A 24,796-nucleotide genomic window follows, 5' to 3' on the forward strand; every position below is an offset into this window, starting at 1 on the left:
CAAAACAGTCATTTTCTCAGATTGCTGGTTGGAAGGAATTTTGGAGGTATTGCTCACTAATTCAGTGCTCTGGCTTGGAAGCAACACACATTGCTTCTGTCCATAACTCCTTGGCCAGAACTACAAGTCCCATGGCAAACACAGTAGTGCCCAAAAGGGGGTAGAATCAAAAATATTTGGTGCACTGCTTAGTAGCTACAATCAGAATCCCAGGGTCTTGGACTCACTGGGTTACCCAATGGTCAGACTATAGGGTAGGGCATTAGCAAAGCAAAGAGAGAGAGAGAGAGAGAGGAGAAAGAATTTTAGAGATAAATTGATATGCAATATTGTAAAGTTATTATCTTAAAAAATTCAGAACTGTATAGGACTTCTTTAGGCTTATTTCTACATTTTATTTTCAAAAATATTGAATTACCTATGGGAGAGATACACCACAAACCTTTCATTGGTTCAGGTCTCTAAAGATTCAACCCTGACTCTAGGTCCAGGAAAGGTCTTAGGGAAGAGTGAATCTTTGCAGAATTTATCAGGAAACTGCAGCTCGCCACATTCAAGAACCACAGGGACAAAATAATAGGTATAATGGGCCAACCTAAATTCCAATCTTACTCCTAATTCTTCTGGAATGTATATATTCATCTTTAAAAATGGAGATTGTGAAATCTACTGTGTAGTTCACTATGAGCATTAAATAAAATGATATATGTAAATGCACCCAACACAATGTCTGCTGTGTAAGAGGGATTCAGGAAACATTAACCTACTTCCTCCTTTGTAGTCATAGTACCTAGCACAGTATCTGAGAACAAGAGATGCTCAATAAATTCAGAGAATAAAAGAAAAAGAGGAAGAAAAATCAACTGTTCGAACTTTTAAAAAACTTTAGTGATTCAAATATGTCTACTGTAAGTCATTGAATATTTAGAAAAATGCATTCTGACCAATGTACCATGTACAATACTAAGTGCTAGAGATGCAACAGTGAATAAGATTTCATCTCTGACCTTAAGAAGATCCCATTCTTCCTTTGTTGCGTGTCACTTCAAGTAGAAAAGCCAAAATGATAAATGGGGCACAGAAATAACCTCCAAAACTGGGCCCTGGAGCTCACACAACCACAGGGAAGAAGCCTCAACCTGGCCATGCAAATCTAACATCGTAAATGAAGAGGCTCAGAAGCAATGCCTACGGTTAGCCTGGTGGCCCCATGAGTATTCTTAGTCGCCAAGAAATTCGACAATGAACACAGCCTATCACTCTAAGACTAGAAAGAGGATTCAAGAATTTAAAGATTTCAACAACAAAGGGGGAAATTAAGAGTTTCAAGATTTTCTCCTCAGATACTCAAAAATTCCAATTAGCCAGAATACACCATTCTCTGAGTACACCATTAATTAGTTTGAACATGTCTTCCATTATTTCCAACTTTATGGTGCCTGGTTTAAAGCAGGTATTATTTCAGAGCAAGGACTATTTCATTCTTTTGGGAACATCATAAAACATGCTATTTACATGGAAGATAACATGGGTAGGCCCAGTAGCATGATTTAATCTAACATAAAACACACACATGTGCAACACAGAAACACACACACACACTGACACATCTTCCATTCAGGAAGTTTAATTTATAGTTTTTTAAGGTTTTAGCAGTTCAGATTTCCTTTTATGGTAGCATGGTTACCAAATATGCTTTGTTTTTTCATCTCTAAAAGAAAGCCACATATTTATTATGTTCAGCTTCTTACTAAATGAGCTGAAGGGAGATTTATAAAGCAAATAAATGGAAAGATTTACAGTTTCTTCCTCGCAGCAGCTAAAAATTATGGAACAGCTCATTGACCTTTCAAGGGAAGAACTTGGTTCAGTCGACCAAAAACTAAGTGCACCTAAGAGCTTTCCAATTAATCCTTTAATTTAAACCCTTTGTCTTTCTCCAGTAAATATGTGGAGGGCCTGCAAAATCCCATCCACTCATTTTCAAGTGTAACTACCTGTGGCCATTGCAAACAGCATGTCCCATCACACTAAGCAGTAAGCATCAATAATGTTGATAATAATTAGAAAAGGAGGGAATTGGGAGATTAGAAAGACAGGAGAACTAGAGCAGTTACGCAGGAGAAACTGATTTTGCAGGGTAACCTGAAAAGAAAGGAAAGAGGCTGAGGGAGAGGACTCCCGCATCTTGAAGGGAGAAGGAAGAGGATGAGAATCTGAAGGTTACTAAGGACAGGTTTATTAGAGACAGGGTTGGGTAAAGTATTCTGCTAAATTCTATCCTGAAGTTCTCCATCGGGGATAAATTTGGAAGGGGACTGTGGAAGCATGCCTGAATCTATGGGAGACTAATTCCTTATCTATGCTGACCTAAAATTGTAAAATAAGAGTTGCCCAAACTATCTTCTATCTAAGATACACATATTATGTTCCCTCAGGACCCATAAAGAGAGTAAATATAAACAGGCAACATCCCTCATTTAGACTCTGATATTTGGTCTTCATTGTGGTTTTTTTGTTTTGCTTTGTTTTGTTTTGTTTTTAACGAAGACAAATATCTTGGATTAGGATTGAAGGCATGCCATTTATTTATTAACAGCATAAACTTGGGTAAATCATTAATTCTCTTGGATCTTTGGTTTTATAGGAATCATAGTAATACTTAGGTTCACAGTGACCGTCATAGAGTACATGCTGAGGAAATATTCGCTGTTAACAACAGCAGCAACATTGTCATCTTCTGTCAACCACGACTAAATTAGAACAAGAGAAATGAGATGGTTTGGTACAGAAACAGCTGGATTCAGTATAAAAAGATACAAGTTTAAGTACTGTGAGCCTCAATTCCTTCTTACAAAGATGAGAGCTAGGATTGTAGAATCAAAGTTCTAACTCCACTACTCAACTTGCTAGGTAACCTCAGGGTGAGTCTCAATTACCTCTTACGAAGATGAGAAATAGGATTGCAGAATCAGAGCTCTAACTCCACTACTTAACTAGCTAGATGACCTCAGGCAAGTCTCTCAACTTTCCTTAATCTCAGTTTCCTCACATGTAGAATGAGAATAACAATATTTTACTGGAGTATAATAGGAAAAACTATGTAAGGTACTTAGACTATAAATATAGAAAATGTACTAATAAATATTAGCAGCAACAACAACTAGGATTTATTTATTCATTTACGCACTCAACAATTATTTACCAAGCAGCTGCTACGTGCCAGGCAAGACTGGTTATTAGAGAGTCAATAGTGAATGAAGCAGACAAAAATCTCTGACATCTTGCAGCCTGCCCTCCATGCTAATAAGAATGTCTTGTGAACTTAAGTATTAATTTAATAATTTGAGTATGTTTTTAAGAGAGGACAGCATGAATAAAGTCCTAAACCTGAATTAAGATTTAATTTGCCGGCTGGGCACGGTGGCTCACATCTGTAATCCCAGCACTTTGGGAGGCTGAGGTGGGCAGATCACGAGGTCAGGAGATCAAGACCATCCTGGCTAACATGGTGAAACCCTGTCTCTACTCAAAATACAAAAAAATTAGCCGGGCATGGTGGCAGCTGCCTGTAATCCCAGCTACTCAGAAGGCTGAGGCAGAATGGCGTGAACCCAGGAGGCGCAGCTTGCAGTGAGCTGAGATGGCACCACTGCACTCCTGGGCAACACAGTGAGACTCCATTTCAAAAAAAAAAAAAAAAAAAAAGAGATTTAATTTAATTTGCCTGAATCTTGGGCATGTCACTTTACCTCTCTGGGCCTTAGTTTCCTCAACTACAAAATACCCTAAGGAAAAAAAAATCCCTAAATTATGGGAGTTGGTAGGATACTAAGGAAACAATATATATTAAAGCACTTTAGAAATTAAAATGTCTTATACAAATATTTGTTATTGTCATATTTATTCTAGCTATACACATGCTCAATGGCCGCATATTCAGGAACATCATACCCAAACTTTACCCAAAGGGGAAAGCAAAATGACGAAACATTCTCTTCTTAATTATTCAAAAACATAAATTTTGGCATAGGTTCACTAAATTATGGAAGAGAAACAACAAACAGGTTTTGTAGGAGTTTGTGTTAAATAAAACAAACTTTATAACTCACTGTAGTTACCATACAAAAATTCTGCCACTTATTACAACTATACAAAAATTTTAGGAATTCCCAGATTTGTAAATATTACTAAAGCTTATAATTACGTAGTAAACCCCATTAAGGAGCATTTTTGAAAATATGATCCACAGAATTCTGGTTCTATGGAATGATAATAAGTTTCATGTGTGAATTATGATAATTCCATGTACAAGTCAGTTGAATAGATGCTATGTTAAACACAGTTGGCAGTGAGCTTCTCAAAACCATTATATGCAAGTTTGATATCTGGTATGTAAAATGTTCTAAACATATTTGAACAAGGAAACATTTTCCCTCTCTTCTTGGGAAAAATGGAATAAACTTTAAGAAATTTAAGTAAACACAACTGAAACATTTAAGTTATCCCTTTGAATTTTCAACAAGAGGCATTCAATACTCAGTGACAGTGGAGAACCACAAAGCCCAAAGTTGGGTTGGAATCTAGATATCAAATGGTCTGCTTGTCACTCAGTAGCCGGTTAAATTCTGATTGTGTTTTGGCCAATTACTACATGTCATGGGCATTCATTGTCTATACTAAAATTTATTATGAATTATGTTCAAAAGTCAAAGTAAAAAATAAATCTGAACATTACATGTTATATACATAATATGTGTACATATATACATATATATGTATATATAATAAATAGTATATTGAATATATAGCTATATCCATGAAGAATAAGAAGTATCTATTTTGAAGCTATACCAGAACTAATCATACAATAAACAATGGATTTCAATGGCATTCTCAGTGAGGGGCAAGCTGTTACTACTGGACTGGGGAAGAATGGATGATATACATTTCGATGTGTTCAAGAACACAGAAAGGAAGCCCCAGTCGGGTGCAGTGGTTCATGTCTGTAATCCCAGCACTTTGGGAGGCCGAGGAGGGTGGATCACTTGAGGTCAGGAGTTTGAGACCAGCCTGGCCAACATGGTGAAATCCCGTCTCCACTAAAAAAAAAAACACACACACACAAAAATTAGCCAGGCATGGCGGTGGGCACCTGTAGTCCCAGCTACTTGGGAAGCCGAGGCAGGAGAATCGCTTGAACCTGGGAGGTGGAGTTTGCAGTGAGCTGAGGGCATGCCATTACACTCCATCATGGGTGACAGAGCAAGACTCTGTCTGAAAAGAAAAAAAAAAGGCCCTGATTTTTATCATCTATGGAAATAATGTTAATGAATAACAGTGAATAATCATTCACTGAAAATGAGTTGCAATTTGTCAAAGTTGATTTAGGAAAAAAATCCACTTTCTCGAAGTAGACTGACACATCAGGTAGTAGAAAGTATTAAAACCATTTATCTTTTTAAAATTTAAGCATTTCAAACTTTACATTAAGCAGATTCCCTCTGACTGCCTAAACCCCAGACCCTAAGAGATAACTGAAGAGAAATCTCTCCAGTGTAAGAGAAATCACCCAGCTATGGATTCCCAGAAGAGCAGCCCAGAAGGGAGAGCTAACTAAAGATTTTTGACAATCCTGAGAAGTGCTATTCATCATAGCTTGTCAGAAATTGTGAAAGGATGCTCTGTTTACCCTCCCCACCAAAAAATGCTGAGTTGGTGTATGAGAAAGACAAATTCAGAGAAAATATTACTTCTGTGAAAGAAATGTGCAGAAGTCTAGGACTGCAGAAAATGGACAACGAACCAAATGTACCCTGGGGGAAAAAAAAAAAAAAAAGATAACAGGAATCCATTGGAGTTATTTTTCTTCTGGATCATTCTATAGGGCCATGAATTATTTCTGATGCCAGATGGGTCTGAGATTAAATCCTGATTCTGTCATATACTGTGTGATGAGCCTTGGTTTACTTACTGACCAATTACAGACAGGACGGAGCAAGATGACAGGTATTAAGACCTGATTAGCACAATGCCTGACACAAATGTTAGTTTTCCTTTTTTACCCAGAAAAACGGATCAAACATCTGGGAGTGTCCCACATCATACCACCAGCTGTTCGTTTATTCGACGAATATTTACTGAGCACCCACGCTGTTCCAGGAACTGTCCAAGGTGCTAGGGAAAAAACAATCCGCAAAACAGGCAACAATCCCAGTCTTCATAAGGCTTACATTCTGGCACTTGTAAAGAGAATGCTCATTTCCATTCCTTCCTCCCAAGCCTAAACACGTAAACTTATTCCTTTTTCAGTCAAATGCAACACATGACTTCACACAATGCTGGAAGCATCAACATGTGAACTATAATCTATCTGACAAACCAAGTTTCTTTAGCTGGGCTCAGAAAGTTCCCATTAGAGTTTTGAGGAGCCAGGTGTCAGCATCAAAAGACAAATTTCAGCATTCAGCAGCAGCAGGAAAAGTGATAAAGATCCAGAAATTAATGGGAAAAAGTCCCTGAATCTCTATAGCAGCTCCTTAGAAACTGTTAGCTAGCACTGGGCTTTCTGTAAATCCTTTCAATCCTAAAAGGAGGAGGGGAGGTTTCTTATAAAGACGTGCAACCTGTAACTGGAACATATTTCAAGGTGGCTTTATCCACCTTAAAATTGGAAAGAAATTAACAAGATCTATCTATGAAATGCCAAATGTCTTAGTGGAAAGAATCCACAGAGCACTAAAGTTTATCCATGGAATCACACTCTTCTACCTTCATTTATTCATCAGTTCATTCAGAAAGTAACTAGTATATTCCAGGTGTTGGGCTGGGGATATAAAGATGAATTAGAAACAGCTCTGGCCTTTGAATAGCTCTTAACCTAAAATATATGTTAAGAAAAAGTAATGAAGAGGCTGGGCGCGGTGGCACATGCCTGTAATCCCAGCACTTTGGGAGGCCGAGGCAGGTGGATCACCTGAGGTCGGGAGTTTGAGACCAGCCTGGCCAACAAGGAGAAACCCCATCTCTCCTAAAAATACAAAATTAGCCAGGGGTGGTGGTGCATGCCTGTAATCCCAGTTACTCGGGAAGCTGAGGCAGCAGAATCATTTGAACCCCGGAGGCGGAGGTTGCAGTGAGCCAAAATCGTGCCACTGTACTCCAGCCTGGGCAACAAGAGCAAAACTCCATCTCAAAAAAATTAAAAAAGTAATGAAGATCCTGTTTGATAGGCACTCTAATAAGGTTTGATAAAGTGGTACTAGTGCTACTAGAAACCAGAGGGAGCCTCAAAGTCAGCCGTTAGAGTTTGATTTGATAAAGATGAAATAGAGAATTGATTCTAAATTCACTTGTCATACAATATCCAATATACTCCTTACACTCAATCAATGGATCCTGTGGGTTTCACCTCCTGCCCACATTTTCCATGTCCACCATTACATCTTGTCTGGACTGCAGCAGCAGACTAACCACTGGTGTCCCTGATTTGCTGCTACCTTCTGTCCTCCACTGAAGCCAGATGACTTTTCAGAAATACAAACTGGATCTTATCACCTCTTTTAAAATCTCATCAATAACATTTCATTTCCTAATGAATCCAAATTTCACAAGGCCTACAATGCCTCCCAATTCTTTTTCTCTCTGTGCTCAATACTCTCAATCTCCCACACTGAGTTCCAAACACACGAAATGCTCTTTTACTTTTTGGTTCTTCCAGGTTTTCAGTCACACTGCTTCCAACTCTTACATCAACCTCCTCTCTTCTCACCCTCCCTCTAGTTTCTAATTCCTTCTTATCCTACAGTCTCAGTGTGAATTTCCTATACCACCCCACACTTCCCCATCAGACATTCAGCATTCATCATAGTCAGTGTAGTCCTGATCTTTCAACCTACCCCCCTCTTGACTGGTGTCTTTCCTTCTAACTCCAAGAATTAGCCTTCCCCTTCCTCACTACTCACTGACACACACCCTGAACCATATATTTTAGGACTTACTTATATCTTATTGAACTTTATTATATTCAGATTTAACTAACACCCATTCTGTGCTGGATTCTGCCTTAGATCTTTTCGTTCCCTTTAGTTCTTATAGCAATTTATTTTTATTTTTTTATTTTACCTTAAGTTCTGGGATATATGTACAGGACGTGCAGGTTTGTTACACAGGTATACATATGCCATGGTGGTTTGCTGTGCCTATCAACCCATCATCTAGGTTTTAAGCCCTGCGTGCATTAGGTATTTGTCCTAATGCTCTCCCTCCCCTTGCCTCCCCACCTCCCAACAGACCCCAGTGTGTGTTGTTCCCCTTCCTGTGTCCATGTGTTCTCATCGTTCAACTCCCACTTACGAGTAAGAACATGTGGTGTTTGGTTTTCTGTTCCTGTGTTAGTTTGTTGAGGATAATGGCTTCCAGCTCCATTCATGTCCCTGCAAAGGACATGATCTCATTCTTTTATATGGCTCCATAGTATTCCATGGTGTATATGTGCTACATTTTCTTTATAGGAATTATTTAAAAAGACAACTGATATAAGTATTAGCACATTAATTATACAAAGGGAAAATGATGAGAGATGAAGTTCCCTGCTTAAGTTCACAAAACAATGATAAAGCCAGGATTTCTAAACCAGGTACCCCAAATCTAAATCCAAACTTCCCACTAGACCTGTGTTATTCTTCTGTAATTGTTTACCAGGTAAGCTTCGCCAGGAAGCTGAGTCACAGCAGGCACTAACATACCAGCTGCAATAACAAGAGTACAATAAAAACTGAGTGATTTCAATTCTTCTCATTTCTGTCTGAATATTAGATTTCTTGGAGATAGTTGAAAGGTATTATTTTTAAATAACCAAAAAAGTTTAAAGCGACTACATTTCTATTTCCATTTAAAGCTCTAAAACTTGGACTTGTCCCTGAAAAGCAGGGACGGTTTTCCCTTCTGTTTTTTTCTTCTTCTCTTCCTTCTTTTTGCTACATAGAAATGTTAAGTACTATAAATAACATAATTTATGCATAATGTCTTTCAAGGAGATATGCTAAAGTCCTAAAATATTATTAAGTGAGCCAAAAAATGTCTCAGCGTGATTTCTTAAGGTGAAGGTACATCACTAAAATATCATGTAAGGCCACACACATAGGCTTGGCTTCTGGGCACCATCCAGCCCCAAGCAGAGCAAGATAGATTCACCTGGAAAAATGCCAGGTATCTGAGTTATGAGAGGGAAGTCATGATAGAGAATCAGATGCAGCATGACTGCGAGAGTTTGGGGACAGACACCAAGCAAGGCCATGCAAGTTCATCCTTATGACCTCAACGATGCTTTATCTCCTTCTTACCTATCACAGCCAGGTTTGAAAACTCACCAAGATAACAACTATTTCATTAAGAGAATGAGATGAAAATAAGCATAAATAAAAGTTCTAATTTTTTTCCATAACCCAATGGATCCAGTTTTGCACCCACTGTGATACCAGCATCCTATATGTGTATATACGGGCCTACAAAAAATATTGAAACTTCTTAGCACATTCACAATGCTTTTCACCACCCAACTATCAACCATATCTTTACTCTCATCTCCTACCAAAATCCTTTGGTCCAGCCATGTCAAACTTCTCACTTTGAGCTTTTGTATCTGCTGATCCCGCTACTGAGAACAGCCTTCCTGCATACCCCTTCTTGCAGAATATCTCTTTCTCAAGGACTCATTTCAAATGTCACTTCCTCTGGGCAGCCTGTGCAGACTCCCATTGGCAGAATGTATTGCTCTCACCACTGTATTCCTACAACACTATTTAAATCCTAGGATGGAACAAATCCTATTGTAATTTTCTTATCTGCTACAAGGCTCTTTTCCCCTTTTTAAACTCTTAAGCTCCTTGAGGACACGATCTATGGCTTAATCATCTTTGGATTCCTGGAAGCCAGCACAAGACCCAGCCACAGTAGATGGTCAATTAATTTTCACTTAAAGAATGAGACAAGACTCTGGGCCTGACCCTTTCCTTTATGCCTTTGGTAGGGCTGCAGTGTACAACGTTGCAGACTTTATACTGCATAATTCTACCAGCTGCCACTCACCTAGACTGCTACATAAATGATGCCCCATGGAGTTGTACAACACAGAAGCCCCAGTTTTATAAAGCCCACAATGGCTCCACACAAACTGTGGCTCAATATACATGTTGGTAGATATATCTCTATGTTCAGAGTATGGATGGATGGATGGATGGATAGATGGATGGATGGATGGATAGATAGATAGATAGATAGATAGATAGATAGATTAGATATTTATATATGCCATGAAGATCTAAAGACCTGTGTTCTAGTGTTCTAGAACAAATACTGCCAATTATTTAAATAATATTTATTGTTGGTATAATAATGCATGATAATATAATTATAATGTTACAGTACATAGCTATGCTGCTTTAGCCTTTGCAAAATGTTTTCACATTCAATATCTTATTTAATTTCCACAACCAATTGGCAAAGTAAGGCCTTTATTTTGGCCTTGTTGAAAAGACCTGTTTAGATCATGAAAGAAACCAAAACACAGAAGAATTGGGTGACTCTCCAATGTTACCCGGCTGCTAAATGATAGAATCAGGATCCATCAAGGTCTTCTTGTCCCTATTTCAATGTTTTTTGTTTTGTTTTGTTTTTTACTACATCACTCCCCTGGGAGTTGTCAGGGGAAAACATGGAGGGAAGAAAAACGTTAGAAAGCAAAAATATTTGAGGATAGCTGACCACCAAGACAAACTCCCAGGCAGAGACAATCTGCTTAGTCCTCTAAGCAGTTCTCTCTTCCATGTTCACATTACTTTAATTTTTCCTTTCTTTTGCTATGCTGCTTGGAATTTAACGGTTTGGAGACTTTCTTAATTAACAAACATCCTCTTTAAAGAATACATTTACCTCTGGTAACGTTAGCTGGATATCAATCATTTACAAATGTGTGTAAGCTTGTTCCATGAATTGCTTTCTCTCTAGCATAAAACTCAGAACTGTAGCACACGGGAAATTGTGAATTTTGCTTGGAAAGAAAGGAGATGGGTCACCTTGAGACATGAGGAATATTGAGGATAGAACAAACCCAAATGAGGTGATACAGTGGGGGCCATAGGAAAGGCTGGAGATAATGCAACAGGAAAGTGAAAGGGGGATGGTTAAGTAGTTAAATCCTATTTGGTCTCCAAGTAAGCAAGCTTCAACATAATCAGTTGAAGCCAAAACTCATTTATGGGAAAAAAGAAATAAATAAAAAGTAAAAAGCTTATAATTAATGAGGAGATTTTTTTTTTCATTTAATAACTGGAAAAGCTGGCAAGATCAAAAAGCCACTCACCAAAACCGATTTTTTTTTTCCTCCCGGGCACACAGCTAGATGACATTTATCAACCTCTCCTGCTGTTAGATAGAGCCAGCATCTGAGTTCTGGCCAGTGAAATGCGATCAGCCCTGGACCATAAAAACCTCTCACTGGTAACCTTCCATTCTTCTCCCCTTCCCTGGTGACCTTGGGAGGCACATACTGCACATGCTAGAGCCACAAGAGGAAAGGAGCCAGGGTCCCTGACTCATGGTTTACAGGGGAGCCATGTGTTAACCAGGAACATCCATTTGAAAATCTGTAGAAAATCTATTTTCTATAAGCAGCTGATAAAAATGAGTTTTTGAAAAACCATTATCTTTTTATCAAAATGAAGGGACAGCTACCTTCTTGTCATGTAGTGAAGGAAAGGCATTCCGTAGCAAAGAAAGGCAGTGACGTTTATATGGAATAAAGTTAACAGGCAGCGTTTCAGCATGAAACGCTCACACACGAGCATTCATACATGAACTGAGTATTAGCAAAAGTGAGAAGCAGGCCCTGACCTGCAGACTCTGCGCTTTAAAAAGCAGCCCTTGAGCAATGCTAGTAAGATGAACTTGACATAAGAAAACAGTGTCAGACACAGAAAAGCACTTTCTTTCTTCCTTCCTTTCTCTCTTCACGCAAATATGTTTGTGTGTCTATAATGTACCATGCACTATTTTAGGTGCTAGAGATAGTGAATGAAATAAAATTGCTGCCCTCATGAAGTTTATATTTCAAAGGGGTTAAGTCAGATAATAAACCTTTAAACAGAAAAACACAAATAAGAAAACAACACAATTTTAGAGCATAAGTGCTACAAAGAAAATAAATCAAATTCAAATGGTATAGGGAGTAACTGATGATAGCAGCAGAGCTAATTTAGCCAGCGTGGTTAGGAGCGATCTTTCTAAAGAAGTGACATTTAAATTACATGTTGAACAAGGCCTAGAAAGCAGATTTGGAAAGATCTGAGCGAAGGGCCTCCCAAGTTGAGAAAAGAACTACTGCACAGGCCTATTGGAGGGACACAAAGAATTCCAGTGTGATGGGAAAAGAGTGTACACTGGAGAGAGTGAAACAAGATGAATTTGGAGAAGTAGGCAGGTTCCAGTTCACATAGGGCCTGACACAGGACCAAGTTTGCATATTATTCTGAGTCAGGGAGCTATGAGACAGATCTCAACAGGAGAGTAGCATAATCTACTTCCACCTTAAAAGTTCAATTTAAAGATGTTTGAAGATGAACTATGGTAGGCAAGAGTGGATGCTATCAGGATCACTAGCCAAAAGATAAACGAAGCTTGGTCCAGGGTGGAAGTGGTGAAGATAGCAAGACATGAGTGAATTTGTGATTCATTTTGGAGGGAAAGCTAACAAGACTTTCTGATGTAGCAGATGTTGGGAATAAAGAAAAGAGTGGAATCAAGGATGATATCTACGTCTTATGACCTGAGCAACTAAGTGGATGCACCCTTACCCGAAATTGGGAGAAAAGCACCTGGTTCTGTTTTCAAGACCCTGGAACTCAGGGTATCTTTGTAGTAAAATACTTCAGCTACGTGAAGATCATGATGCTACATACATCATGATGTTCACACATTTTATAAAATGCAAAATATTTAAATACAAAAACTGTAAAAAAAAAAAAAAGTTACGTAAGTATTGGATAACTAGATGCATAATTAAACAAACTAGCCCATTCCCTACACAATCTCATAAGCATTTGCAGGGTCTTGTTTCTATAGAAGTTCATTCACATGAGTCTCTGCGCCTAGTAAATATCTATCCCCTGGGCTTCTATGAACCGGCCTGAAAACCTAATCAATGCCTACACCACTTCTGTCACAAAGAAATAACTAAAAATTCTGCACATATCTTGCAAATAAATGTTTGAAGCATGAAGCATGGTAAAAAAAATAATAATAATAAAACAAAACAATGCTATTTGAACATCCATCCTGACCATTGCCCCAGCTGATTTGACTGGGGTTCAATTCCTAAGGACAGAGCTTAGGAATTTACCCCTTCTTTTAACAACTAGGTGGAATAACCAGGATTTGAAGTTGAACTTTATTTTTCTTTGTGTTATACTTTCAAGAAGAAAATCTTGTGTGCGGGTGTCGGGAGCAGGGCGGGCAGCAGGGGGCGGGGAGATGGTGGTTAAGAAGATTTCAAGTGGGTGGGAGAGCAGGAATAGATGCACTTTGGCTAAGTAGCCTAGGAAATAATGAAGCAGAGGCAGAGAAAATCCAGGCCTGGGAACAAGGCTCAGCTGCATCTGCCGCTGGGAGGAAGGTGACATGTGAGTTATCCTGAACAAAGCAAAAGCTAGGAATCTCTGTGCCTTGGAAAGGGGAGGTGGGGATTGACAGATAGCTGGGTACTGGAAGATCTCTCCATTAGTAAGGCAGGCTAATGAGAAAACAGAAAAAAAAAAAAAAAGATGCCCCAAGGTATTCTTATCTCAAGCATTCTGAATCCCTGGAAATAAATGGGAGCAGGAGCTAAGAATTAAGGTTTTGCTGACGATGCCTAATCAGAAGAGGCTTTTGATCCCTACTGTGGTTTGAATGTTTGTTCCCTCCAAAATTCACGTGGAAATTTCATCACCATTGTAACGATATTAAGAAGTGGAACTTTTAAGAGGTGATTAGGCCATGATGGCTCTGCCCTCATATAAAAAGGCCACTTCTGGCCCCCTCTTGCCCACTTCTTGCTCTTCTGCCTTCCACCTGTGATGATGAATCAAAAGGGTACTCATCAGATGCTGGCACCTTGATTTTGGACTTCTTAGCCTCCAGCACCATCAGAAAATAAATTTCCACTCTTTGTAAATTACCCAGCCTCAGGTGTTCTGTTACAGAGGCACGAATGAACTAAAGTGATGCTTTGCTATCCACAGTAGAGCTTTAGGAGACTGAAGTCCATACTCGAGAAGAAACTGGGCTATGTAGATCATGATGTTCACACATTTTATAAAATGCAAAATATTTAAATCTAAAAAATGTTACCTAAATACTGGTTAATTAGAAGTGTAATTAAGTAAACTAGCCCATTTTCCCTACACAATCTCTTAATTAAGAATTTGCAGGATCTTGTATCTATAGAAGTACATTCACAGTAGTCTCTGTGTCTGGTAAATATCTACCCACTTAGCTATTCTGTGGGCTGCGTTCTGTTTGAACTCTGATCTCTCTACCACTTTCCCGGCCTCTTATCATTCTAAGGGTCAGACCCTTCACCACCACCTCTAGTCATATGAAAGAAGTTGTAAATCACCTTGCTGATCAGCTGCTCTGTTTCAGACATGTCAGTTTTATTACATGAAATTATTAAATTCATACCAATTCAGGTCATTTTTTTCCAAAATATTTCCTTGAATACAATTCCACTTGTGTTTTTCCGAAGAAGGAATGAGCTCACCTATACATTATTATGCTTGGTGCCCCACTGCTAACAATATGCACCTGGAAGAATTGATGAACCCTAGTCCTTCCATCTGAATGTATTCTCCCCTGCTACCTGCCAATTTGATCTCCTTCTCAAAGTACTGGTCTCAGTCAGCACACAATCCTGCAATTCCAAGAAAGATCTTCATAAACATTAATGATTTAAGTAAATAATAATGGTAAAAATAATAACTGTGATCTATTCAATATTTAGGGAATACCAGACAATTTGCTAAATTTCTGACATGCATTGTTTCATTATCATCTTAATTGGGAAATCCATTTACCATGTTGAATTTGGCATAACAAAACGCTAATTTATAACTTGTGGTCTGTAAAAAGTCTATTGCTTGGCAGCAGTGCCAGAGCAAACTCCTGATGACTCAACAATTTGTACTTTGGTAACTCTCAATGCTTGCTCTATTAAAAACTGCTTTCAGTTGTGAGCTCTGAATTTTGGTATCCTTCTGAACCCACAAAAGTTGGATCCATTAATTCAGGAAGACATATCAGTAGGCTTATGCTATTATGCACAAGGTAATATAACTCCCCACCCCCAAATCCTACAAATGTCAGTGGCATAGAAGATTATTTCTCACACATGCCACATATCCATCACCTGTCAGTTGTCATACGGTTCCATGTCATCTTCATTCTGGGACGTCAGCTAAAGGAGAAGCCCTGACCTGGAACACTGCCAGTTTTTGTTTCAGCGAGAAAAGAGAATGATGTGGAATTCTGCAAAAGCTCCTTGAGGTTCTACTCTGAAACTACATATCATGTCTACTCACATTTCATTAGCCAAAACTGATGTCGGCAAAATTGGGAGGGCAACCAACATTTTGAACGCTAACACGGTATTGGAACAGTGTGGGTAGTGGAAGGAGAGGGAGCAGCGTAAGTCGGGCAGAAAGCTCTGGAGTAGAAATGAGTTGAGGATGAACTTTTTACTTCATTTCTTTGAGCCCTCGTGTCTGTATTCATAAAAAGGAGTTAATTTGGCCAATGCTGCAACTGTCTCACAGATTTACTGTAAGGTTCAAAAAGTGTAACACACATAAAAGGAGTCTGACAAATTCAAAACACTCGCAAGTAAAAGGTATTACCATTTAATGTTAACTGTAGTGCTTTCCATGCCTGACAGATGGCATGATGCGTATATTACATTGTTCTTTATGCTCCTAAGTAACTTTTTACTACAGGAAGAAAAAGTTTAGGAGACTCTATCTAGGTAGACTCCAAATTCAAGAATTAAGATCATGAGTAGGACCCCTGTTGCTATACTTTCCTCAGACACTATTTCTAATGCATCAGAAACTACTTAAGACCAACCTGTTGAAAATGTCATTACGAAGGGAAAAAGCCTCAGCCGACAAGATTCCTGAAACATTATAATGCAACTAGAGCAGTTTTCAAAATGGGGAAGCCTCCTACTGGAGTCAGAAGAGGCAAAATGAAACAGCCTCCTGTGAACTGTATCACAGCCGACAAAAGGTCTTATTGTCTTCTATTGATTGGCCAGGAGTTCAGCTAGCTTCCCTGTGGCAGTTTCTACGACAATCTCTACAGAGCAGGAGCCTGCAATATGCCACCTCTCTGCTTCTAACTTAGGAAGTTAAGGAAATTGAAAGCCTTTTGTGCTTCCTTTTCCACTGAGAGCCTGAATAGGCTTTTCAAGATGGCCTGGACAATGTGTGTAATATTTTGTTTTAATTTGCAAACCACTCTTGTTCATTGTGGCTTTTATCATACGCGTCATTTTCATCCCACTTACTCAGAGTAAAAATAACTTGCTTCAAGCAGCTCATAAGTATTTACTTCTTTCTAGGCTGTGGAGAGACAATGAATGCAGCCTCAGAGAGTCTCTGTTCCTAGGAGGGCACTTGGCCACCTGTAAGCTTGTCTATCCGATCATTTCAAAGGGCAAATCTTAAGAGAGAGCTAGGGAAATGGCCTCCATGATCATTTATCTCATTTAATTCATCTAAAGGTAACCATAAAAGAATGGTTGCTAAAACCCTATTTTGAGGTAAAGGGCAAAGCTTATTTGGCTTCAGGAAGACAAACCTCTCCTCCAGCTCCAGGGAATCAACACAATTAGCCCAAACCGGTGACAGCCATCTCATTCTCTTTTCTCACACATCGGTCTACAAGTGTGTGTGTGGTGAGGATAGAAGTGGTGTAACCTGGGTCTGAAAAATAACACAGGGGAAGTCTTCTGTATGTGGTTATGGTGGTAATAGGGGTAGAGTGGGGGAATGGCTTTCTAGGAAGGACTTACTTTGAGCATAAAATGACAGAACTTCACACAGACAAGGTTTTTAAGCCCTGCCCCTTCCTCTCTTCCTTGCTTAGGATGCTGCTGTGAGGGTACAATGCTTAGAGCTATGGAAGTCATCATGCAATCACGGAAAAATAAGCCCAAAGATCAAAGTTCAAATGCTGAAGATGGCAGAAGGAATGAGAGAAAGGCATCTGCTCTAAATGTTGGCATTCACTCTACTGGGTGCTCTGTGCCTCACAGCCAGATGCCCAGTATTTGACCCCAGCTCTAACCCATGAGTTCTGTTCCTGCATGCTAGAAGGGGTCCAATGTTTAGCCATTTCTCCTCAGGTGCTATCCTTCTCTCCAAGAACACGTCCCCTGGAGCTTATGGAAAGTCTCCATACAACAGGGAAACGACTGAAGCCCAGTCACATTGCCATTACCCAACAGCAATAGCACCACAATGCAAACTGGCCTAAGGCCAGGCTCATACACTGAGCTAAACAGGAGCACGTCTAAGAAAACAGCGATTCAGACCTAAAAACCACTCAACATTATAAAATAAGGCCTCATAGAGAAAGAGCAGATTGACATTGCAGGTGGCTCCTCATGGAACCAATCTTTTGTAATAAAAAACGATATCAATGAGAAATGAATCAAAGAGTCCCAAACAGCATTAGCACCAGCAGTTTTCTCCCATATTCTGCCAGGTCTCGACAGAGAAGTGGGGCCAGGAATGTTGGCTACGCTGATTTCGACGAACAACTAAAAGGTCTGCAAGTGGTGTAATCAGGATTCACATTGTTTTTGAGGTTCCTTCTATCATTTTTATAATTGTTCAAAGTCTATCCCTGCATATAAGAAAAGGTGAGAAGGTACATATTTTAGACTATTATGTGGCTTATAGGATTTTTCCATGGTAAATAGTGGGAATATTCACATTTTTAACTTTTAAAATTACTTAAATTTTCTGATAGAAAATAGCATGAGATCTAAACATAAATATTAATATGAAGTGTTGAAATTGATACTCCCATCACCCCAAATTAACAAATAACTAAGATGTATTAAAGGGAAGATGAAAAGGATCATAAGTGAAGGGGCAGTTTCATTCTCCCAAGTGGCATGTCTCCTTAAAACTTCAAATCCATAAAACCAGCCAAAAAAAAGGGTGAAAAATAAGAAGACAAAATTATTATATATTATTAGAATATATTGTTAATAAAAATTATGGTAGTAACAAACAAAGTCTTCCAGAAGAAATGAAAAAAAAAAAAACAACAACAGAGGGTTCCTACAAGGTACTGGTCTCTGGTAGTAATAAGATACATCCTTCTTGACAACTAGAGGTCTTTAGTCAAAGCCAAAATGTTAAGCAGGGATTAGCAAGATATAGCCATTCCTGGGTATATGCAGGGAATTGGTTGTAGGCCCCTGTGTATACCCAAACCTACACATACTCATATCCCAAAGTAGGCTTTGCAGAACCCACTGTATAGGAAAAGTTGGCCCTCCATATAGGCAGGTTTTGCATCCTGCGAATTCTGTATTTTTGACTTGTGTTTGGTTGAAAAAAATCCATGTATAAGAGGGCATGCAAAGTTTAAACCCGTTGTTCAAGGGTCAACTATGAGACAGCAGAATAGTAAGAAATTCACCATTACTATCATCAGTTATTACTGCCTTTACCTTTAGAATACCTGACCTACTTGAGAGCTAAAACACTCAGAGGAAAGTGACCAGAATTTTGCAGCATTCATTGAAGACAACTACCCAAATCATCATGGTGCAATGTATCATTAATGAAGACAACAGGAATAATTGGAACTAGAACAAACAGAAAAATAGTCCAGCCATCACTTTGCTTATTAAAGCTTTTGCAAACTGATGGAAGGGAGCCATGAGCACATTGGAAATGGATGGGCTCAGATATTATGGCACTATACATATAGACCAGGTGGAACTAACTCCCACTCCCCTGGCACATTAAGGTAATAGGGATGTGCAATGCTCACCACTAGCAGGTTGCAGTACTGAGCCTGAAAAAACGGTGCTCTCTTAAGACGGAGGAGTTGTTCTCTCTAGAGCAGAAATGTGGGTCACTGATGCTTGAGGCCACCATCCCACTGTAATGGCGTCAGCCCATGTGCCAAAGTTATGAGTCCCTCCATCACTGTGACTTTTAGTAGACATTGGGAATTGGCAATGCATGAATCAGTCATTAAGAAACCCACTAAAAAGAATACAAACCTGATCTTGTCAGGTCAAGGAGATAGCAGCTTAGTATGAGTTAATGTCAAAGTATCATTCGAAAACAGAATCCACCATGTACATTTAATTAAATATGAAGATGGCAATCTCATCAAATAAGAAAAGAGAATATGATGTGTCTATGGTTGATCTAGTGATTGTTATGTGCACAGCAGCAGAACATGGGATTTGATATGTCCCTGTTGCCTTTGTTTCTTTGCTGTGTTTCATAACTGCCTTCAAAGGTCTTGCCTTCTCATGCTACTGAACAGTATGGATAAACCAGGAGAACACAGAACCTTCAGCAATTGATATGATTTCTTATAGGATTGCATAGGACCAGAGCCAAGTGATAGTTTTCACTCTTTAACCACACCTACCAGGAATACACTTCTCAGTCAACCTCTCACAAGTGACTTCATGAAATAGCGTACTTACCTTCACAGTAGGCAGAGTCTCCCTGGACAGAGATGTAACCACTCTTGCACTCACAAGTAGCTTTTGTATTCCAGTTTTTGCACTCTGAGTTTTCACCACATTTAGGTCCTTCTGCACAAAAGTTATGACCTAGAAAAAACAAATAAAATTGTACAACAGAAAAGAAAGAAATAAAGTAACTCCCCAAAATAAAGTATGTAACTTTTTTTTTTTTATACGTCACTATGCAGGAAAATACACTTTGGCAGTATGTAAGGATAAACTGGATAAGAAAGTGGCAGAATAGATATAGGAAACTTTGGGCTGTCCCAGGCATAAGAGGCTTTACCCTACCCATATTCAAATTTGCGAAGACTGTTCCTGCCTGAATGCTTTTATCCATGCTGATCCTGCATCCTCTTCTCACTACATTCTTACATGACTACTCTTTTTGTACTTGTTTTCTTGTAAAATTTAAAATACAAAGAGTACATAAAATTAATATATATGAATATATAAAATAAAATGAATACAACCAGATTATCAAAACTCCTTAATTTCCCTCCCCAATGAATCTCCCTCCCAGCCACTAGAGATAACTATCCTCAATTTTGAGTTCATCACTCCCTTGCAGCTTTTTATAGCTTTACTACATATTTGTGTTTATGCCTAAACAATATACCATTTATCTTTGCCCATTTTAAACTTCCTATAAGGGAAATCATACCGTACATATCTTCTATGGTATTTTTTTTTAAATAGTTTATATCCATAGGTTTCCAGGGAACAGACGGTGTCTGGTTACATAAGTTCTTTAGTGGTGATTTGTGAGATTTTGGTGCACCCATCACCTGAGTAGTATACTCTGCATCCTATTTGTAGTCTTTTGTCTCTCAACCCCATGCCCCTTTCCCCCTAACTCCTAAAGTCCATTATGTCATTCTTATACCTTTGCATCCTCATAGCTTAACTCCCACTTTTGAACGTGAACATATGGTTGGTTTTCTATTCCTGGGTTACTTCACTTAGAATAACGGTCTCCAATCTCATCCAGGTTGCTGTGAATAACATTAATTCATTCCTTTTTATTGCTGAGTAGTATTCCATCATCTATATCAGTTTCTTTATCCACTCACTGACTGATGGGCATTTGGGTTGGTTCCACGTCTTTGCAGTTGTGAACTGTGCTGCTAGCAACATGCATGTGCAAGTATCTTTGTAGTATAATGAGTTATTTTCCTCTGGGTAGACACCCAGTAGTGGGATTGCTGGATCAAACTCTACTTTCAGTTCTACTTTTAGTTCTTTCAGGAATCTCCACACTGTTTTTCATGGTGATTGTGCTAGTTTACATTCCCACCAGCAGTGTAGAAGTGCTCCCTGTTCACCACATCCACACCACATCCATTTTATTTTTATTATACTATGGTGTGCTATTCTCTCTTCATCCATGTGAATGCCTTTAGCTATGGGTTCATTCATTCAACAAAGGATTTAGAATAGTATATAAACTTAGTTGACAAAGCAGGAGGATCAGCACCAATTTTGAAAGACTTTCCAGTGAGTAAAATGGCATCAGACAGTACTTTTAAACACTCTGGGAAACAAAAATATTTTGTGTGACTCACTTATTGCAATATTCGCTTCATGGCCATAGTGTAGAACCGAATCCATAATATCTCTGGGGTATGCCTATACTATAGATGGACATTTGAGCTATTTGCAGGTTTTCCTTGACAAACGAAGCTGCTAAAAACATTCTTAAACACGCTTCCTGGGGCATACTCTTTAGCCTCGTATTCAACATTTTCTTTGCTTAACATTCTTTCTTGTTCCCTGCTACTTCTTCAAAGAAATTTTTCTTCCTAATATAGCCTTCAGAAGTTCCTACAGTACCTTTTGATAGTGACTCTGCTCAATTTCAATTTGTCTAAATGTGTCTTTAGACTATCTTCATACTTAAAAAAATAGTTTTACTGAGTATAGTTATTTTATCTCAACATTTTGAAAACGTCATTCCATGTTTTCTGGCTTCTATTATTGCTGCTGAGTCACTGATTAATCTAATAGTCATTCCTTTATATGTGGCAACCCCTTTCTCTGTGGATGCTTTTAAGATCTTTATTTGTGCGTTAGGTTGGGTTTTATTGTTATTTTGAGACAGAGTCTCACTCTGTTGCCCAGGCTGGAGTGCAATAGCACAATCATTGTTCTTTGCAGCCTCAGCCTCGTGGGCTAAAGTGATCCTCCCACCTCGGCAACTGAGTAGCTGGGACTACAGGTGTGTGCCACCAGGCCCAACTCATTTTTTTTTTTTTTTTTTTTTTTTTTTTTTTTTTGTGAGATGAAGTCTCACTCTGTTGCCCAGGCTTGTCTCAAACTCCTAGGCTCAAGTGATTTCCCCACCCTCTCCGCCTCCCAAAGTCCTAGGATTGCAGGCATGAGCCACCAAACCCAGCCTGATTGGGGTTTGTTTGTTTTATATTTTTTCAGTTTTAATCTAAGGTATGTAGGTATAAATGTATTTGTATTTAAGATTTGGGGGGATTCTTGAATCTGAAAAATGATGAAATCTTTTATCATTTTGGAAAATTCTTAGATATTGTCTCTTTAAACATTCCCTTTCCACGTTTTTCTCCATTTTGTCTTTGTGGACTTCCAATTAGATAAATGTTCTTTCTTCTCAAGCTCTCATCTATGTTACTTAGACTTGCTTTCATATCTTCTGTTTCTTTTTCTTTATGCTGAATTCTGTATCATTTCCAGATGTATCTATCAGTTAATTCTGTCTTGGGCTGTGTCATATTCTCTTTCAGTTACCCATATCGTTTTTAATTTCACTTGCTGTATTTTTATTTTTAGAATCCTATTTCATTATTTTTCAATCTGCTTAGTCAAATTTGATAGTCTCTTATTCTTTCATTTTTTAAATTTCCTTTTTAAAAAAATTCTTTAAACATGTTACATATAAATATCTTATATTGATAATTCTAATATCTTCAGGCTTTCTGCATCTACTTTTGCCATTTGTTGTTTATGCTGAGTAGCATGCATGATGGCTTATTCTCTTGTGCTTTGAGTGATTCTTCTATCTGTAAGCTCATATTTTTTGGAATTTAATCTGTGAGAATTATTTGAGGTTTTGGTTTTTAAACTGCATTTCTTTGGAGAGGATTTGTGTTTCCTTCTGTCAGGGGTCTGAGTGAACTGTCAACCCAAGATGACTTTCAACTACATTTTTGTCTTAGGGCTTGAAGACTGAGTCACACAAGTGGAATAAAGTCCAGCCCTAAGCTTTCAGGAATACAAGATTTTCTCCTGTAGACCTCCATCTAGAGTCAAGACTGACAGGCAAGTCTCCTTGTACAGAGTGGATTTTTCCTAGTTCACCCATGGAGGGATTCATCCTTTAAGGTTCTTGACTTATGTTTCTCATACTCGCCCCAGGCTGTCTCCTGTCTGCTTACACAGTGTCCATTAGAAGCCAGATTTTAAACCACCAGAGACTAGAAATTGCACTCAGGGCAAATGCCAACTCCACTGTACTTGCTTACTTCAATGGAATCACCCTCTTTCTATATTCTGGTCTCCAGTTGTTTTTTCCCCCTTACTGCCATTGCCACCAAATGTTCCAGAAAATTATGCAGCATTTTAGGTGAACTAGAAGGAATAGGTAACATCTACCATAAAATTTGTGAAGTTCAAATATGATAAAGATGCTTTATCATCCTTAAATCAGGACTTTTAGTAAACAATAATTATGCTCTATCACATACTGTGATCTCATAGAAAACAATGGATCCAGAAGTCAGGAGATCTAATTTATAATTTAGGGTCTGCAGCTAACAAACAGTATAAATCACTTTGCTTTTCTAGGTATGTATATGGAGAATGGATAAAATTAGTAATTTTTAAACTGTGCTCCTCAGGGCTCTAGGCACAGATGAGTTGTTACACAGGGTTCAACTCTGTCTCTGATTCAAGTAGAATAGTTATGCTTTTATATTTTTGACACATTGATCATGGGCTTTTGTTTTGTTTTCTTGTTGTTGTGGCATGATATCGGCTCATTGCAAACTCCACCTCCTGGGTTCAAGCAGTTCTCCTCCCTCAGCCTCCCAAGTAGCTGGGACTACAGGTGCACACCACCACACCCAGCTAATTTTTGTATTTTTAGTAGAGATGGAGTTTCACTATGTTGGCCAGGCTGGTCTCTAACTCCTGACCTCGTGATCCACCTGCCTTGGACTCCCAAAGTGCTGGGATTACAAGCGTGAGCCACTGCTCCCGGCCCATATTGATCATGTTAATGACAGTTTCTGGCTTAAAAATATGGAAATCACTCCACGAGATAAAGTCAAGTTAATTCCTTTCAGTGATAACATTCTAGAATTATTTTTCTTTGAAATAAAATTTTAAACCAACAATATTTGGAGAATTCTTACTCTGAAAGATAATAATATTGTTATTAAATGATAAATTTCATGCACCTATAATATGCCTGGCACGCTAGATGTTTTAAATGGGAATAATAATATACACCTTTTAATATGTTGTTGAGAAAGTTAAATGGGCTAATCGGTGTGAGGCACTTGAAACAGTTCCTTATAACTACTAAAGAGGTCAATCAATGGTAGCCACTAATAATGATGATGATATTTTTAACAATGATGACTAAAGTTCAAAATAACTTAATGTTGTTATCCTCAACTTCAAGATAAAAAGTACAAATTCACGAACCTCTAGGTAGTAAGTGGAGATGCCAGGGTTCTAAATTAGGTCTGGCTAACTCCAAAGCCCATGTGCTTCTTACTGCGTCATATATCCTCCCAGATAGCAAAACCTAGTGATGAAAAGTGAAAGAGGTAGCCACTCCTTGGGACATTAGAGAGTAGATGCATAGGCCTAGATGAGTTACATCCAGCCTCACTACTTATGACCTGTTAACTGGTGACTGCCTCAGTCAAAAATCAGAGCAAGAGTCTAACTGGCTGGAAATCTGAAACCTCTGACAGTTGACAACACTTCTATAAGGGCTTG

At 38.6% G+C, this 24,796-nt stretch overlaps 1 protein-coding gene across 3 annotated transcripts in view; it reads right to left on the reverse strand.

The window, feature by feature from the left end:
* The window catches only part of LOC105487015 (neural EGFL like 1), a 934,667-nt gene that overhangs the window by 616,301 nt on the left and 293,570 nt on the right, over positions 1-24,796 (reverse strand). For all 3 annotated transcript variants that reach the window (XM_071074963.1, XM_011750278.3, XM_011750280.3), the window contains exon 12: positions 19,778-19,906. In XM_071074963.1, the coding sequence (XP_070931064.1) occupies positions 19,778-19,906 (129 nt within the window). The remainder of the gene's footprint in view (positions 1-19,777; positions 19,907-24,796) is intronic.

The sequence above is a fragment of the Macaca nemestrina genome, chromosome 12 (genome assembly GCF_043159975.1).
Source record: "Macaca nemestrina isolate mMacNem1 chromosome 12, mMacNem.hap1, whole genome shotgun sequence".
Classification (NCBI taxonomy): Eukaryota; Metazoa; Chordata; class Mammalia; order Primates; family Cercopithecidae; genus Macaca; species Macaca nemestrina.